Here is a 19,151-nt window from a genome sequence, read left to right on the forward strand (position 1 = left end):
TGTCATTTTCACTGGCAGGACCCACTGTTCTGAGGCCTGAGCTAACCTGTGGTAATCTCGTCCCAAAAACATGTCATAAGCCCCTGTGTTCCCTCCTCCTGAGCTCCCAAAATGACCCTCAATCCTTCACTTCAACTCTGAGCTCCTAAAGCTCCTCATCCGACCTCCATCCGATAAACCTGAAGAGACCAATAGCCCCATTATAGCTGGTAATAGGGTCTGGGATTATTAGCACCATTAGCTGCCCTCTGAAGTGATACACAGCGATAGTGGTATATAAACTGCCTTTCCATCATAATTTTCTTGTATAGTCCAATCTGTCGATCTGATGGCACTCTGGTCCAGACTAAAACATCTCTGAAACTATTATTAGTCACCCTTGGTTCCAGTTTTCATTTATCCTGTTAAATATGCCCATCTATCACATGCACTGGCACAAGCTTTGGTGCATTCATGGTCCACAGAGGATGTGTCCTTTAGACTTTGGTGACCCCCTGATTTTTCCTCTAGCGCCACCAGATGACAAGTTTTTCTTTTGATCTCCAATCTGGGATGCATTTCAATACTTCCATAGACTCCCAACCTAGATTTTGAGCAATAAATTCAGTATTTTTCCGTCACCTCTGCGATACACATTCCTGATAACACACATCATAACCATCGTGGTTCAGCAGCTTTGGTAGCAGTAGCTTTGGTTTTGATACTAACAACTCAGGGAACCCAATCTCCTGAACAATCAACAATTAAACAAGAATACAGAAGTAGAGAGAGGGAGGGAGAAAATGAAAGGAAGGGGAAACAATTCATCGCATTGTGTTTGCCGGCGCATGGTCGGACCAGTTTGGGCTGGTTTGCAGGGAAGTGGAGGCTAAAGGGACGCAGAGGGACAAGTGGGAGCCTGTGAAATGATCGGACCTTGACAGGCGAGGTCCCCTCAATGCACAAGGCCTTGAATTAGACATATTTGCAACTTCATCTCGCACCCCCCCCCCACATGTGGCAATGCTGAAGAAGAAAAAGGATGGGGAAAGCAGTGAGCCCTGTGTCAAAAAGGTAAGAAGAAAGGAAACTCAGTCTAACTTTGCAGGGGTTTGTTGGAAGGTCAGGAATCAGCATCAGGACAGTGTGTCATTGATTGTCACTATGGGATTCAGTTGATTGTCTTGTTCTCTGAGACCTTAAATGTCCATGCCTGCTTGGAAACGTGTTGATGGCCCAGTCTGAATGAGACGATGCAGGACGGAGAAATGTGGAAAAAGCTTTATACTGTTGATTTCATGTGTCAATGTAAGACCTCTGGATATAATGACTCAAGTGTCCTTTATGATTGGACAGCAGCTCAGCCCCGTGTCATACACTGAATGTCTCGCACGTCAGAATGAATGAGTGATTGAGGACACACACGCACACACACACACGGTTTCCTGGTATCTGACGTGCAAACACGAACAAAAACCTGCAAACATAGCTTGTGTTGTACAACTAGGAGAATGAATGAAGAATAACATGTGCTCTGCTCCTTTTATCAGATCTTTAAAAGTCCACCACCGCTGTCAGAGGACTGTGGTGTTGGGAAAAACCTCAAATTTGTGGCCATTATTCAACAGCTTTTCTCAGTTAGAGGCTTTTTTCATGCTTCACAGAACACTGGCCTTGGTAGCATGTCGCTGTTCCTGTGTGGGTTTTACGGTCGTAATAAGTCAGCTATTCATACTCTGTAATATTATCAGTACACGAATTATGATGAACCAAGTTATTGTCATAGTGGAAAGATCAACAAAGCAAACACTGTTGCCCCCAGTTCACAGGCCCAGGATGAACTGCTGTGCATCATGTCAGCTGTGTGGCCTCGCCGCCTGATAATCACCTCGTTGTCTCCGTTATCTTTTAAAGCCAAAGTTGGCAGTGTGCTTGTTCTGTCTCTTCTTTTTTTATTATCAGTGTTTTTTTTTTTTAGTCTGAGTGTCCTCTCTTATCTCATAAACATTTTGTGGTCATTCTGTTTTTATTTGAAAAAGGCCGTCCTTACATAAACCCAACATGACCTGACGTAAAAAGAGTCATTCAAGATACCAGTACAAGAGTTGTGTGCGTCTGTGTATACAAAGCCTTATATGTGCCACCACTAAAAAGTCATTACCGCAAAAAGAAGTTGTTAAAATGATCAGATCCACATTAACGCAGTCCGAAACCAGTTCTGATCTCAGTCCACCTTCTGCTCTCTCTCTCTCTCTCTCTCTCTCTCTCTGTCTTTGAGCAGATCCAGTTTGCGGACCAGAAGCAAGAGTTCAACAAGCGTCCCTCCAAGATCGGCCGACGCTCTCTGTCCCGCTCCATCTCTCAGTCGTCCACAGACAGCTACAGCTCAGGTAAACGCACACAGACACGCCGGTGGATGTGCTATGCTCCCGTGACATCTTTTATAACACCCAAGACCTCGAACCTGTTCCACCTGGAAGAATACTTGGCTGTTTCTTTGGCTTGATTGTTCTTTTTCCCTCTGCCTCTTATTCTCACACTCTCACACTGCAGTTCGTGTGAAACTGTCCGGCCTGTGTTAGAGGATTAGCTGCTGGCGGTGTAGTGGAAAGGGGGGAGAGGTGGGAAGTATTGGGTGTGGATGAAACTGAACTGAATCCCCAGTTTTGTGACTGCAAAGCGCTGTGCATGCTACGACATGTTAGCAAATAGAAATGAAACCTCGTCATGCCTGTGACGTGTCCGACATTAGAAAGCCAGACTCAGAATTCTCTATTGTTTGATGATATATATATGAAATTTATAAGGCGAGCGTCTCCGCTCTCACAATGGTCAGTAATTAAGGAAATACACTAATAGATCAGAATATTGATACTTTCATGCCTGTTGATAAGTGTGAAGCTGTGAAACGACTGGAATTGAGGGGAAGTCTTGGAGTTTCCGATGAATATAGTGTATATAAGGCCAAAACCAGTAAAAAGTTCCAGCTTTAGTATTGAGAAATAGTGGCACAGCATCAAGATGAAGGAGTGTGACATGAATAAACCTGTTCTCCTGGTCTGCCCGTCGCTGCTTCGGACATGGCGGCTTCCTGCTGCGTGTCAGGGTCATTCAAAGGGCATGGATCTTCCAATGACGCCATTAACACGATGAATTAATCTCTGTGTGATGCTGCTTGGACAGCGTTGTTTCGAGTCGCAGAATGTGATGGACACATGGATGGATGGCAGACAGGCAAATGGGCTGTCAGTCAGTATTAGTGGATGGCCGTAATGTGCCCTTCGGGTCAGGGGTGCTAAATAAGAGGAGGGAAAAAAGAGTATTCAGTAATCTTACTGAGAAAAGATGAAACGTTTTGCTTCTGTGACGTCCTACCAGCAATTTTACCGGCTGCCACATGTTTTTGTAGGCAAGCATCACCAATTGGGGTCAGCAGCGAAAAGAACCTTGTGTTTCCTTCTCCCAGGAAAGAAAAAAATCAGCCTAAAAATGAGTAATGTAGGGCTTTTCCACAGAAGGGGAGGCAGTCACTCCGAGCCGAGTGTTTTTCCACTGCACAGCACAGGAAGGTAAAGCAAGGTGACCACGGGAAGACTTTGGAAAACAGAGCTTTCTCTCTCGCCTCTCACTGAGGGCACATGAGGGGAGGAGACGGTCGCCGGCTGCTGCCGAACAGGACCACAGCAGCGTGGCGATTCCCTGCTGAGGCAGTAGCACGCCATGGCTAAAGCAGACCGACCCGGGCACATGGGGGAAAAAAACCTTATGTTGTTTCTTAGGAAAAGAGTGTTATCTAATCGCTAAAATATAACACGCAGAAAGCGTTTGTTACTGTTCATGGTCGTCCCCGTGGTCACTCAGGTTTAGAAGAGAAAGAGCATGTAATCTACAAGAGACAGTTTCTTAACCACAAGGCCACAATCTCACCTGTTTGAATCCTGCACACTTCTTATTTATGTTATGAAATTACACTCTGTAATTGGCGTGTGACTGTAAGATTAACACTGGCAGACTCAACGTAGAGTCACTTCCTAAGGTGAGACTTTTCTTCTGTCTTCCTCTTCCCTTGTCTCCGCTCACCTCAGCTCTTCTTCACCTCCCCGCTGGAGCCAGATGAGGGCTCATTAAATCACTCTACCTCCCAAGAACCTTCCTCCACAGCCCGAGGCTGTCCGATCACGACGAAAATAATGATCTGATTTTTTTTTTTTCCTCTCTCTCTCTCTCTCTCGATATCGAGAGCGATAATAGCAGTCTGCTTTTATTTCACACAGAGATTTGACAAGCTCATTTTGTCTGTCCTGTTAACATCTTGCCTATTACTGACAGCAACTGCGAATTAAGTGAAATGAGTCAGTGCTGCTTTCAAAAGCTCGTGCAGCCCTTTTCTCTCCCCTTTTGAACCCTTTGCTTTATGCTCTTTTTTTTTTCTCCCCTCTCTCTGCTCATTCCCTGTCTCCTCCCATAATTCCCTCACCAGACTGCTTCTTATTTCTCTGATGGTTCCCACAGTGCAGAGGACACGCTGATCACACCGGTAGTGCTTCAGCCAAGGTTTTGTTTCATCAAGGTTCCTCTTATACAAGTGGTCCAGATCTATAAAAGCATAGCAGATATATTTATGAATGTCCTCGCCATAAGTTTAAGAGACATCCAAGCGTGTATACAGGTATTGCTGTATATATGAGTTTTCTGTGTGTCCAGAGGGAGCTGCACAAAATCTCATACATTACCCCGAGTGATGTCACTTGAGTCGGCGTTGGGCAGTACTGAACATTGACGTGTGGAGTTAGAAAGAAGCGAGTTTACCAGACTTCTGCAGCCCACTCTGCATCTCTGCTCCAGGCTAGCAGCTGGAAGCCACGTTAGCTGCTACTCGCATTACGTGCCTCAATCTTAAATTGGACTGTTGGTGGTTGAATTGCATTGTGGGTAAGTGAGTTTGGAGGCAGAGGAATGAATGAACTGAAAGGTGAAGATATTTCTGGCTCCGCTGCATCACTTCTGATCCTTCTTTAAACTGTCCACTGCGAAATCGATGGAGGAATTTTACCGAAATTAAATTACGAAATTAAGAATATTGTTACAGATTCACAAAGTATCAGCCTGAGACTGAGATCACATGTTAAGTTTTAGTTGTGGGGTAGACCGATGCCAAAGCCTCTGATTTTGACTCCGTTTACCAGCACGCCATCTTTGGCTTTGTCCCAGGATCCCTTGCAAGCATCAGCACATCCACCCCCATGACCCCCTAAGATCTCCTCAGTTCACACTCTCACCCACCCTTTGCTCCTGTCAGTACGGATGGGAGATTTGAAAAGAAAATGGTACACTGATGGATTACCTCTTTTTTTTTTTTTTTTTAAGCCTTTCCTTTCCTGGAACAGTACAGCATGTTCTTTAGCTTCGATGTTGTGACAGTGCTGGCAGGGAACCCAGTCTTATCTGGTACTGGTCATTTTGAAAGGGTGGTAGGAGTGTTACTGGCATCATGTACCTGCTCTACATAAGAAGGGCCGCACCTGTCTGGTGAGTCAGCCTGAAGCACAGGAACCACACAGTGCTGGTGCCAGACATGGAGGCATCTCCTTGCACGTATGCTGTAGGCACTACTGTTTATGTCTCGCAGAGGTGACACCTCATAGATACTGATACCTCTCTCCCTCCCCGACATGTTTCTTGTTTCTATGCAAATGTTAAAACACATTTGTACTGTGTTTACATTCTACTGCAGTCTTATGTTGGACAGAGGCTGGGGTTGCTCTGTCGGTGGAAAAGGTTTCGCAGGCAGCTTTGTAATCAATTAAACTTGGTGCTTGCAGAATCCGCGGCCTTTCCAAAGTCAAATTGTAGGGTTGGGAAAAGTACAGGCTTTATTCGCAGTGAAGAAAGCAAAGGCACATTGTGTTTGTTCTGCACTTTGAAACCTTAAAGCCCTGGCTGAGGCACGGCAAAGCAAATTTATTTGTAAGGCAATTCAAAGTGCTTTTACGTAAGACATAAAAGCATTAAGACGAGATATAAAAGACACACAAGGCAATAGAAAAGAAACACGAGGAAAAAAGATGCACATAAATGGAATTTAAAATGATTAAAACTTAGTAAAACAGAGCATTAAAAGCAACTAAGACAGAAGAAAACTGATTTAATATGAGAACGGAAATTAAGATGCACCTACAGTGCAGTGTCAGATATGAATAAATAGTCCCAAATTGAATTCAATAAAATTGGAGTCTTAAGCCTTGATCTGAAAGAACTGAAAGTTGGAGCAGATCTTAAGTGTTCAGGGAGTTTGTTCCAAATATTTGGTGCATGAAAACTGAATGCTGCCTCTCCATGTTTATCTTTGACTCTGGGGACAGTAAGCAGACCTGAAGCAGACCATCAGAGAAGTCTGGCTGGTTCAGAGCAGAGCAGCAGAAACGGATTCAGTGCTTCATAAATCCAAAGCAGAATTCTGTGCACTGATTTTTTTCTATGAAACCATAGTCACCTGTTGATATTGTAATAGTATAATTATTGATAGTCTCAAAGTCTCAAAGCACCTGTCCTTCAAATGAGACTTTAGTCCTGTGCCAGAAAGTTTTCCAGACTGTCTCATATGTCTCATGATGTCTGTCTTCTACTGTCTTATGATATGTTGCGGTTGATCATATCAAATGCAGCAGGTCGAATGCTACCAAGACTGGAACTTTTCCACTGTTTCTGTTTTAGTGGATGTCATTCAAGACCATAACAAGAGCAGTCTGTGTCATGTGGTGTGGTCAGAAAGTTGTTAAGCCTTTTCGCTGATTTTGACTTTTTAGTGTGGTTTCATAATTGCAGTCGTCAGCGTTAGGGTAGGCCTGTGGGGCTGAGAGTAAAAAGTGTTGACTATTTGCAGAATAATAATCAAGCAGCAGGAGGAGGAGGATTACAATCCACAGTTCCCTCCAAGGTTATTGTCGATAAGATCAAATTGTGTTGTGCTAATTTAGCTGCTGTTAAGTGCATGCAAGGGCAGTATAGTCCCATACAATGAGGAATTTTGTCAGGGAAGAAATGGGCAAATTGGATGAAAGTTAGGGGCTGCTGACACAGGTGGACCTGTCAGCCTGTCAACAGCAGCAAATAAGGTACATGCATTCATTTTTTATCAGTGATGTCAGAGGTCTGCCTCTCATTTTGTCTGTTCAAAATTACAAATGCAAAGTCTCTCTTTAAAGATGCCATCATGCACCTGGACATTCGTTTCTCGTCACCTGCGTTCAGCTTTTCAATGCTCTTTTATTACTTCTTAGCAGCACGACGATTCTTCGTGGTGCTTTGATCTTAGCGGAGTCTACCTTAAGCCCGACTTAGACTAGAGGAGTTTCAGAATCAGATTTTGGAATCGGGTTGCGTCACACACACAAGGAGAAACTTCACAGAAGTGAAGATTTGAAAATAGTAGCTTATCACACACTACAGGACAAATTAAGAGGGGGCCTGAGAGAGCAACGCACCACCTGGTCTGCATGAGAAAATGATTGGATAGATGCAGTCAACACGGGTTTTCTGTTCTTTAACAAGAACTGGAGGTGAGATTTTAACTGTGACCTTTATTAGCTGTGAGCAGTCGTGTGCTAAGGTTAGCTGCAAAGTTTGCTGTTGCTTGGCAACTCCATCAGATGCTCCAGGACTAACAACTTGTGTCTCTCATTGGCTATTGTGGTCAAGTCCCACAAGTACTGATGTAACCATCCAGATTTTAACTAAATACCAAACATGTTTGAAATGATCAGTTTGGCCTCAGTGAGTCTGTGAGCAGTTTAGGGTAACATCGGTACCACCAAGGTCCCAGGTCAGGGATAAATTGGCCCAAAACTCCTGGAGTCTGAGCCCAGCTCTAGTGGGGGCACTGGCATTAGTAGCGATTGTGATTTTTATGGTGAATTTAGTGGCAGCATTTCCATTTGATCAATGAACCCAAAAGGGGCGAAACAGTGGAGAAGGGAGAGTGAATGGAGGAGGGATTACGAGACTGATCCGTGAGCTGCTTGTCACCATGCTGACATCGAGGCTGAGATGTTTTGTCTTTGTGGAGCCGAGGCTGCTGTTTGTCAGGGTGCAGCATCTTAGGCCTGGCTTACAGATGTCGCAGACCGAACCAAATCCTTTGGTACTTTACCTCCAGATCTGCTTGGCTGGAGGCCACATACCCAGAAAGGATGGCTGAAGGTTTTGCTGAGCTGTGTGTTGAGTCCTTAGAGTGTACTGACCCCGTTGATCCCTGTGCTGCCTGTTGGAAGATTTCCACTAATAAAAAGTGGGCGTCCAGTTTGTCTAGACAGTAAAACGTTGAGGAATTTTCTCGTTCATGTCACAGACCATAACATCTGGGAAGCAATATGTTTTCTATATCCTTCTGCTCATGTTTCTGATTGCAGCTTCTCTCACAGCTAGAGTTAGAGATTAAATGTCTTTTAGATGATTTTTGCTCCACGTGAAACTTTTCTGCCTTTTTCTGTCGCTCTTCACGATGCTCCCACTTCCAAACTCAGCAGCCATCTCCACGTCTAATGCGTCATTACCACCTTTGGCTGTCCCGCATTCGAAGTTGGCTGAATCCATAAATTCTGCCCCGTCTGGGAGCACAGTCTTATCTTTAGGTTTAGCACCCAGATTATCCCATCAGGTGGAAATCCCATTCACACCACATGACTTCTCTGGTTTCCTTTCACTGAGTCTTGGGCAAAGTCATGGTGTCATTTAAAAATAGCTGTCCGTTTAAATGTTGTCTGGGTGATTTTTCATGGGCTCGTTCAGCTAACCCAGCTGAAGACACTGGCGAGAAGGCTTCTGCGGCATAATATCCTTGTTTCGAGGAAGGCAGTCAAGTTACTGGTTGGTTGCATTAACACTGTTGGCAGCAGAAGGCAGTTCAAAGTAAATTGGCACAACCCAGAGCTGTCATAAACGATCCTCCCAATGATTTACAGGTTGTGGTGGGAAAGCTCCTTAAGCAGGCACGCTCTTAAGATTATGTTTGTAAAAACCTACACTTCCCCACAATGCCACAAGACCTTTATTTACAGTTTTGTACCTTTTATGTGTGTTTGACATACTGACGATACCGTTATCTATGTATGTGTCTCTGTCTTAGCGGCGTCATACACGGACAGCTCTGACGATGAGACGTCTCCTCGGGACAAACAGCAGAAGAACTCCAAGGGCAACGGAGACTTCTGCATCAAAAACATCAAACAGGCCGACTTTGGACGCAGAGAGATCGAGATTGCTGAGCAAGGTAAGTCACCGCTTGTGACACTGTTATGCACAAATTGAAAATGTGCATGAGAACAGGTGGATGGAAACGCGCTCAGAGGAAGGTGACATCACAGTACAGTATGCTAATACAAGCATGACAACATGCTACATGCAAAGAATGTCTTTTTGGGTTTGTGTGTGCGTTTGTTTGAGTGTCCATGTGGGTTTGTGTGTGGTGGGTGGCCATATGTCACCCGTCATTGCAGGTGAGAACACCATTTAAGAACCAGAACTTAAACGCACGTGATTCACATCGTTCCCTAATTACTTCACAGAACACACAAAGAGCCTCAGCTGAACCCTGCAAGCTGCAATCACACACACACACACGCACCACTTAGCATCAGTAACTCCTTCGGCTGGATGAGTCGATGGATTAGTGATGAAGTATCAGAAGGCTTAAATGATGGGAATTCCTTAACCACCCGGCTGATTCCTCTTTCCACTTGTGTGTTGGTGTGTTTCCTCCTCTTTCAGAGATGCCAGCCCTGATGGCTCTGAGGAAGCGAGCCCAGGGGGAGAAACCCCTCGCCGGTGCCAAAGTGGTGGGATGCACCCACATCACTGCTCAGACTGCTGTGAGTCGGAATGCAGAACACACACACACACACACACACACAGCCCAGACATAACACAGTTTTACTCCAGCAGCTACAGGAAAAAGTCAAGCCTCACCCTCTGTTCGCTCCTCAGGTGCTGATGGAGACTCTGTCAGCTCTGGGCGCTCAGTGCAGATGGGCAGCCTGCAACATCTACTCCACCCAGAATGAAGTGGCAGCTGCCCTGGCAGAGGGAGGTGAGACTTTGTGTGTGTTTCCTGTGTGTGACACCTGCCCTTTTCTTCTCTCTCCCCTGTCTTCAAACATCCAGATGCTCTCTCTTCCACATCATCCTGCACATTCATTATTTCTCTGTTTCCGCCGTGCATCAAATGCTTCTCGCGTCTCTCTAGGGTTCAGTGTATTTGCATGGAAGGGTGAGTCCGAGGACGACTTCTGGTGGTGCATCGATCGCTGTGTCAACGTGGAAGGCTGGCAGCCCAACATGGTAGCACACCTACATTTTTAGATAAATGAATTTTGAATGTTGAGAAACAATGCTTTACTGAATTGGAAATGTGCTCACTCTCTATCTGTCTTTTTCACCCTTGTTCATTTTTCCTTTCCGTCTTTCACTCTACTCATCTTCACCTCCGGCTGTCCATCAGATCTTGGATGACGGTGGAGACCTGACTCATTGGATCTATAAAAAATACCCCAACATGTTCAAGAAGATCAAGGGCATCGTAGAGGAGAGTGTTACTGGCGTGCACAGGTGGGACTCACTCACAGAGGTTGACAATATTTGACCAGTTCTCTGTATTGTAAATGAGTGGAATGAACAAATGAGTGTTTACACTAACACACTGAGTTAAACTTACATGCTCTCACAGCTTCTGGTGTGGTAACACTGCCATCTAGTGGTGAAAATGTTGCCATCATGAACTGTGATTACACCATTGCAGCATTAGTGTTTATGTAAGAGTAGAATGATAAGTAGAGCAGTGTTAATTAATCAAATAGATCAAAATTTGACATCTTTTTTTAATGTGTGTATGTGTGTGTAGGTTGTACCAGCTGTCTAAGGCAGGAAAGCTGTGTGTACCCGCCATGAACGTCAACGACTCTGTGACTAAGCAGAAGTTTGACAACCTCTACTGCTGCAGGGAGTCGATCTTAGATGGGTACGAAACACTCTCCTGTTCGACCTCGTTAGGGATCATAATAAGGAACATTATTACACCCACCTCCTCTCCGCTCTGAACAGTCAGAGTAAATGTTAGGCTGCCGGTGAAATAATTGTGTTTCCGTCCGCAGCCTGAAGAGGACCACCGATGTCATGTTTGGAGGCAAACAGGTGGTGGTGTGTGGGTACGGAGAGGTAAGGCAGGCGTTTTTGTCGTTCTCATACAGGCTAATACACACACTGAGAGACCTAAATGAGTGCGATGATATCCCATGTCTGTCCTCCTCAGGTGGGAAAAGGCTGCTGCGCTGCCCTCAAAGCAATGGGCTCCATCGTCTACGTCACAGAGATCGACCCCATCTGTGCCTTGCAGGCTTGGTAAGACTGCGTTTTTCAGCCCCTCATTGCTCACTGCTGGGATGTTGCATTAGTCTCATTCCCTTTGTTCTCTTCTATCACAGCATGGACGGCTTCAGGCTGGTGAAACTGAACGAAGTCATCAGACAAGTGGACATCGTCATCACCTGCACAGGTACAGACCAGCCACAAACCCCTTTGTACCCCTGTTCAACAGATTACAATTACATTTAATTTGTAATTTAAGCAACATTGTTAGTTAGTTACTCCCAAAAACTCTTCACAACTAAGGTGCAAGACATAGAGCATAGTCACTGCTCTGTCGCCGTCAGTTCAGGATGACTCGACAGATATTCAGTCAGTGTCATCAGCATGTGACAGTCGCTAATCAAGCTCTCAGCTCCGCAGCCAGGGAGTTGTCCTGAACACTTAATTGGAGCAGAGAAATCACTTGTCTGTCTGCTTCATTACCTAATGCTGCTGGCAGGCCCGAAGCACAGAGCACTCTTAAGGGCGGCTGCAACTGAACAGAAAAGATAATGAGAGGATAATAAGGTAGAAGAAGACGCACGGCATTCGCGCAAGATTTTCCCTAATGAAGTCTCAAAGTGCGTGAAATAAATAAAACAGGACAAGCATTAGCACTAATAAGGTCGTGTACGGGTGGATATTAAGGTCGCTTCACTAGAGCAAAATTCAGAAAGCTTGTTGGATTTGTAGTGAATCGATGATGCCGCTGTAATGAAATAAGGAAATCAGTGTTCCCCTCTGCTGTACAAGAAATGATTAGTATCCTGATTTGTTTGGAAACTCTATTAGTCCTAATAGAGACATGTGCAGATCATTAAAGTTGCACAACACAGGCAGGTGGAATACTCATATTGCCAGATTTAATGAGCTAATGCTGCATGGTGAGATATGAAGTAATTAAATGAAGTACATTAAAAACCCAGTTTTGTTGAAACGGACGCAGTCTCGGTCCCCAGATTTCCTACATCGAGTCCCTTTTCTCCCCGTCTGTCATTGTCTGTTTGTGCTTTCTCGCCGCTCTTTGTGCATCCGTCCTCGTCTTTCCTCCTCAACTCTCTTTCCCCTCCATCAGGCAACAAGAACGTGGTGGTGAGAGAGTACCTGGACCGCATGAAGAATGGCTGCATTGTCTGCAACATGGGACACTCCAACACCGAGATCGATGTGGTCAGTTACCGACTTGCACGAACGTGTGATGTGACAGAAGTGACGTGAGAGCAGCACAGGGTTACAGAGATGGAAGAGCAAAGCACGATCGAGACACAGAAACAAAAGCGTGGCAGTTCTCCGTAACATGTGACAGCGCGTTGAATGCAACGCTGACCTTGGGCAGTGATTGTTCAGTGTTGTCATGGAAACTGACAGCTTTGCTTGATTTAGCGGGGTTGCAGTGAAAGGCTAGTAGACTTTAACAAGCCTTCAAAAAGGAGTCTGATTTCCTTTTTTTTTTCACTGCTTTCTGTCATTGGTGGAAGAGCGTAGACTGGGGTGGAATTAGAATTAATGCCTGTAACTCGTGTCCTCACGCTGAGTGTCTTGCAGTGAGTGCAGCGTTAAAATACAATTAAATCACTGAAGCTAATAGCAGCTAATCGTAAAGGCCGTGGTGCACTGATTTTATTCTCCTGGCTGGGAAACGGTGAGAGAGAAGGATTTTAGAAGTAGACCTGAATGAGTGTTAGAGGAAAGAAGTAGTTTCAGACACTCAAGGAAGTTGTGACTCACTTCTTTAAGAGCTGCAGTCCTGGAAAAGACCAAGCGTACTGAGTCAGCGATGCCCGTGACGATAGACAGCTCAGAAAGAATCCCACCAATAACAAACGATCGCTGATGATGTCGTGCTCACCCTGTAGGCAAGCCTGCGGACTCCTGAGCTGACATGGGAGAGAGTGCGCTCTCAGGTGGACCACGTCATCTGGCCTGACGGCAAGAGGATAGTGCTGCTGGCTGAGGTACGCGCACACTGGATCACACTGCCACACACTCTCACCCAGAGGAAAAAAGAAAGTCAGCAGACACTGATATCCGCAAACACACAGCCCCGAATGTACACATCGCAGGTTAGGACAAGGTGTGTGTGTTACAAGCCGTGACAGAATGAGAGCAGTCTGACAGGGCCAGACAGACAACCTGCCAGCCCATCGACGCCTGTGTCTCTGCTGCTGTTTGATCTACAGCAGGTTTCCACCACCACCGTCACCCCTCCCACCTCCATCATCACGCTCCGTTCCAGCAGTTCTGAACCGAAATAGAGAGCTGCCTTCCAAAAGTGGTATTTATTTAAAGGAGTGATGCATCGCCTTAACATCCGCAATCAATAACTCTGAAATAAGGAGAATTTGGACAGGTGGTTTCGAAGAGAGGAACTATTTTTTTCCATTTGTCTTTGTTTTACATTCAAACGCTATACATTTGTGCATCAAATCAAATTCATGTTCTGCTGTGGAGTGATGGGGCTAATTGAAGGTTTGCGTACCGATTGTCAAATAATCTACATCCAAACCTTATCGGCAGTTTTAATTCTGCTTTTTTCTTCCAACTACAATACAGCCTTTCTCTGTTCCCCCCCCTCCTCCGCCGCAGAGTGTTTCAGTTTCACATACTAACTACCTAATTTTCTGCAACACTTGGATCTCCCAAATTCACTCGCTGCACTGCAGCATTTCAGACAGCAGCAGCAAGTTGGTGTCAGAATGAAGACGAGGGAGCGAACAGATGCGATTCCAGAAAGAAATGTTTGAATTTGATTGCGTGGAACTTAAGATTTCTCTTTTCTAACACGCGTCCTGCACGTCCTTTGTCCTCTCATGTACAAGCTTTATTGTACTCTATCCTTGTATCGCCTCTTCTTCCTCTGCAGGGTCGCCTGCTGAACCTCAGCTGTTCCACTGTTCCCACTTTCGTGCTCTCCATCACCGCAACGACCCAGGTACAACAGTGGATCAGTTCATGTGTTGTTTACAGTGCCGTACATGATGAGTCTTGTTTTATGCTGTTCTTTTTATGTCCCTTGCTCTCCCTTTTGTTCACATCTATTGCTACTAATAAAGATGCCAAAACAAGTTGTTGTGTGTATGTGAGTAACACTGGTGTGTCTGTGCCCAGGCTCTGGCTCTGATAGAGCTGTACAATGCCCCAGAGGGACGCTACAAACAGGATGTTTACCTGCTGCCCAAGAAGATGGGTAAGATTTTTGTCGCTTTGGTGTTTGTTAATGGGATAAAACTTGATCAAAGACGACAAAAAATACACAATATTGAGGTGTAAAAGCTATTGGATAACACAAAGTGGAGATATCAGGTCAAGGAGATTAAAAAAATAAACTCCTTGTTTGGTATTTAAGTAGCCACCAAACAGGAAGTGTTCGCACAGAGTTTGTTTTTGCCCCTGCAGACACACTGCAGAGACAACACAGTCGGTCTCATCTGTTCCGTCCAACTCGTCTCCCTGGATGGCGTATCATTCACAGTAGAATAAGTCCTGTGTGTCCGCGCACATACGTGTGCGTGCACACAGCCTGTCAGATGTCTCAGCTTCCCCCTCTGTGCGTGAGAGCAGGGCACATATGCAGTAAAGGAAAAACAGGGAGGCAAATGTAGGTCAACAGCGGCCGCTGCTGCCACAGCATCCTGACAGAGAGATGATGGAGAGGAATGAAAGGAGGAGGGGCTGAGGTGAGGAAGCAGAGACGTGGAGAGCAGAGGAAGAGGAAGGTAGAAGACAGTGCAGTGGAAACAAAGAGAGAGCTAAATAAACCCTCCAGCCTCAGCGACTCCTCATCCTTTTCTCATTTGAGTGGTTTCTCCACAGACACCTGGTGAATGTTAACATGCGCTTCCTCCCTCTTGCCCTCCAGATGAGTATGTGGCCAGCCTACATCTCCCGACCTTTGACGCACATCTCACAGAGCTGACTGACGAGCAGGCCAAGTATCTGGGCTTGAACAAGAACGGGCCCTTTAAGCCAAACTACTATAGGTATGAAAACAGCATTTTTATTTTGGTTCCTTCCTGTAGGTGAAGTTTGAGTCCTGTGCTTTATGCTGTCTGGAAGCCTAGTAGCTAATAGCATAGCCTGTTAGCATGTTGTCGCTGCCTCACCTTTCTATTCACGGCAGCTGTCATTCTAATTGGTGTCCCTTCTCATTTTCTCCTCAAGGTATTAAAACCAGTGTGGGGGTTGTACTGAAGAAATACAAATACTCCATGAATGGCACAGACTCATAGAGGGAGAGGAGATGGACAGAAGGACGGACAGAATAGTCAACACACCTGCTTTATATTTGGGGAGGGAAGGGGGAGGAGCTCTGACTGAGCCTGAGAGGAAGTGGACGGGGGCGATGGGCGTGGCTTTCCCGCGCTTCTGGCAGTCATTTTATTTATTCACGCTTGACAACCATAATGATAACAGTAACTCTAACTCTAACTCTGCCATTAGCTAGCTCCCAGACGTCCGACTTCCCTTCCACTCGTCATTTCACCATCGTTACCAATTTTAGACGCTCATTTGTGTGTCCAGTTGTATGTAAATCCTCCATCCTCCCTTCCCATTGCCAGATCTTTTATTGTTTAACTATTAAAGATGAAATTAATGATGCTAAAAAAGATATATACTATATAAAAAAAAAAACTTAATAAAAAAAATCTGTGCGAATGAAGACGACCTTTGAAGATTTAGTGACAGACATTTTTTCCTATCTTTTTTTTTGTTGTTGTTGTTGTCTTTTCTTTTCTACTCGTGATTATGTTTTCATTTTTCTCTTGTGTAATATTGTGAGGGTGGGGTTAGACCTAGTGGGAGGGGGGTAAGGCGGGATCTCAGGGTCCAATCATATCATGTCTTTTATTTGATCGTTTCATTGAGATGAACCATCGTGTCTGTTTTTAAACATTTTTTTTATCGGTTCTGTCCCTTCAGATCAGCCTGTAGTTTGTCATCATTTGATTTTTTTTTTTTTTTATATGACTGAATGGTGACCTGTTCTTCCCACCTGTCACTCAAAGCCACAGTGAAACCATCTCATTGGCTCCTTCTTTCTTCCAGCTGCTCACATGGCGCCAGTGTTGAAGTAATGAGAAGTATTTCAGGCTAGTGAGAGCGAACCTTTTCATTTTGCCTTTCCCTTTACCAAGAATGACTATACTGTATTAGAAGCATGGCAGGTTGTCAGATCATTACAAGGGGTATACTGTATATTTAGATATTTATATTCAAATTAAGATTTTTCTATCTTTTTCTCTCCTGCGCCATCTAATATCGTTACTTTTTGAAAAAAAATCAACATGTCATGAAGATAAGCAATTAAATGTTCTAATGATAAGTGTAATAAATGTACTTAAACCCTCATTTTGAATACTGTGACAGAGAAATATTTACAGAGATACCAAATGTGCAGCAAGTTGCTGCCAGACCGGTACTTAAGCAGATATCTTCAATCAGGTCCTCATTGAAAAGTATGGTGCTGTTAAGATTTACTGTACTTACCATACACACCACAACTCTTTGGTACTCACTGGTATAGTTCATCTGAATGAAAATCTGAATTCCACCGTGATTTATTTTCTTTGCATCCAAGTAACACATTTACCTTTTCTGCGAATTCATGGGATTGTTCACGTTTTTAAAATATCTTCAACATGTTTTAGTTTCGTCTTCTCTACCTGGAAGGCTTAGATTCTATAAATGAGCTGCACAGTCACCCTCTGCAGCTCGTCCCCAGCTGACCTGACGGTGGAAATTAGAAAGTACTGACAGTCATTTCACCTGACAGCCAAATGCACCCCGCCGCCATACCGACTCTGCACCTGATCCAATCAGAATCTCTGCTAACCTGCTGTGAGACGCTGCCAGCGCTACTCTCACAGCGAGGGATCAAATGCTTAAACACACATACAGTTGCTCATTATCCAGGTCTGGAAATTTACTGATCTTTACATGGAAAATAAAAGTGATATTTTACAGCTTGGGAGCAGGAGGAAATAGCACAAATAGCTTTGTTTACCAGGTGAATAAATTCATTTGCTCCCTCAAAATACAAGTATGCCTACACATTTCATGCAGTTCTGTTTGTGTGTAACAGCAGTTATATCACTGTGCATAATATTTAAAACCAACCAAAATCTTTAAAGGAATAGTTCAACAGTTTGCTCTCTTGCCCAGAGTTGAGAAATTATACCACTCTCATGCTTGTATGATAAATATGTTTCTGGAGGCAGCAGCCAGTTAGCTTAGCTTAGCATAAAGCTAAAACAGTATCAAAATTGAACCACCAGCACCTCTAAACCTCAGTTTTTTGTACAAATTAAAAAAGATGCAACATGTGAACCAATGAGCTTTAAAGGTGTTGCTCGGTCGAGGTTTATTACCTTTGGAGAGAGCCAGGCTGGCTGTTTCCCCCTGCTTCCAGTCTTGATGCTAAGCTAAGCTAACTCGCCTCGGCCCCAGCTGCATATTTACTGCACAGACACGAAGGTGGTTTTGATCTTCTCGCCTAACTCTCGAGTGGAAAGAGATGAGGGACAGCTGTTGTTCAATTTGGAAACAAAGAAATTGAAATTTTCAAGGTGTGTCGGGACCTCTCTGACAAGATCCTGCACTGTGTCACAGCCCATACGACCTCAATGTCACATTGTTCCCTGCCAATGTGTGCATTTCTCTGTCTCCCTGTGTTGTTGAGAATCCCCTCTTAAAGTAGTGCGACCCCCTTGTTAGTGTAGTTTTCAAACCTGTTGTCCTGCGTCTTATTTTTTCCCTTTTTTGTGAGTGTGAATGTGTTAAAGAGTATGTGACCTCTTGAGAGAGAGAGAGAGAGAGAGAGAGAGAGCTGATTATAGATGGTGTGTGTGTGTCTAAATGTCTTTCTGTGTGTGTACCCATCCTTGGTTTTTGTAGGCAATGGTTGCTTCATTAGCAGCCGCCTCAGGATTCTAGCCTGTGCGTTAAGGGGAGAAACCATTTTTTTTTGTTTTGTCAGCCATAAGCTGACCGTCACATGGGTGGGCGGGGGATGACACCAGCATCATATATGTATATACATGCTATATACAGATATGACAACCTTTAAAAGTATAGGAAGGTTAAAAAAAAAAAAAAATCTCTCAACTCCTATATTTATTGTTGTAAATCCTCATACAGTGCAAACAATTCTCAAACATGTTTTAAGTTGTCTAATGAATAAAAAAAAAAAACCTATGTTTAAATATTGCAAGTGATAATGGTAGATGATAAGCAATAATTTAAAAAATTCTGTAATCTTAATGAATAAAGATGTAAAAATTGTAACCGTTTTGTGTGCATCTTTTTGATTTCTGCAAACACACCTGAGAAATAATAACATGAATGACTGACTTTGTCCTGATGGAGCTGTTTGGTTTGTGTTGTTTCACAGTGGATTGGTTTCTGTTTGTGTGTGCTGGGGGAAGGGGACCTCAGCTGCTGAGGTCTGTCAGAGCCACCGTGATCTCATCCGAGCCAGCAGCGATCAGACCGGGATGTCTCTGACATCAACAGCTAACTGGGAGCCTTTATTTATTCAAGATGCACAAATTAGCACCATAGGGTTAAAATGGGAGTTTGACACTTAGAATAAGATTTCGCTGTAATTGATAACAATCCTATCCATGATTCAAAGATTTAGAAATGTCAGCACTTCACTTACAAAAACACTTAACAGAAACACATTTTGAGGTATAATTATCATTTGTAGATTGATTTGAAAGAAATACTTGTTTTTTATGAAGAATTTCTGCAAAAGCTTCATTACAACATAATCT

At 44.2% G+C, this 19,151-nt stretch overlaps 1 protein-coding gene across 2 annotated transcripts in view; it reads left to right on the forward strand.

Annotated features, from left to right (window-relative positions):
- Positions 1 to 18,660, forward strand: part of ahcyl2b (adenosylhomocysteinase like 2b) — a 39,111-nt gene extending 20,451 nt beyond the window's left edge. Inside the window, exons 1-17 of one of the 2 annotated variants that reach the window (XM_076721969.1) lie at positions 839 to 1,053; positions 2,261 to 2,369; positions 9,104 to 9,247; positions 9,745 to 9,845; positions 9,961 to 10,063; positions 10,220 to 10,314; positions 10,475 to 10,581; positions 10,874 to 10,990; positions 11,124 to 11,187; positions 11,282 to 11,370; positions 11,454 to 11,524; positions 12,452 to 12,546; positions 13,233 to 13,331; positions 14,240 to 14,308; positions 14,485 to 14,563; positions 15,236 to 15,356; positions 15,538 to 18,660. In XM_076721969.1, the coding sequence (XP_076578084.1) occupies positions 1,003 to 1,053; positions 2,261 to 2,369; positions 9,104 to 9,247; positions 9,745 to 9,845; positions 9,961 to 10,063; positions 10,220 to 10,314; positions 10,475 to 10,581; positions 10,874 to 10,990; positions 11,124 to 11,187; positions 11,282 to 11,370; positions 11,454 to 11,524; positions 12,452 to 12,546; positions 13,233 to 13,331; positions 14,240 to 14,308; positions 14,485 to 14,563; positions 15,236 to 15,356; positions 15,538 to 15,544 (1,521 nt within the window). In that variant the 5' untranslated portion in view covers positions 839 to 1,002 and the 3' untranslated portion in view covers positions 15,545 to 18,660. Of the gene's footprint in view, positions 1 to 838; positions 1,054 to 2,260; positions 2,370 to 9,103; positions 9,248 to 9,744; positions 9,846 to 9,960; positions 10,064 to 10,219; positions 10,315 to 10,474; positions 10,582 to 10,873; positions 10,991 to 11,123; positions 11,188 to 11,281; positions 11,371 to 11,453; positions 11,525 to 12,451; positions 12,547 to 13,232; positions 13,332 to 14,239; positions 14,309 to 14,484; positions 14,564 to 15,235; positions 15,357 to 15,537 lie in introns of those variants that run through there. The other variant, XM_076721968.1, reaches the window with a different exon arrangement.
- The last annotated feature ends 491 nt before the right edge of the window (positions 18,661 to 19,151 follow it).

This window comes from Chaetodon auriga, chromosome 22, assembly GCF_051107435.1.
Source record: "Chaetodon auriga isolate fChaAug3 chromosome 22, fChaAug3.hap1, whole genome shotgun sequence".
Lineage (NCBI taxonomy): Eukaryota > Metazoa > Chordata > Actinopteri > Chaetodontiformes > Chaetodontidae > Chaetodon > Chaetodon auriga.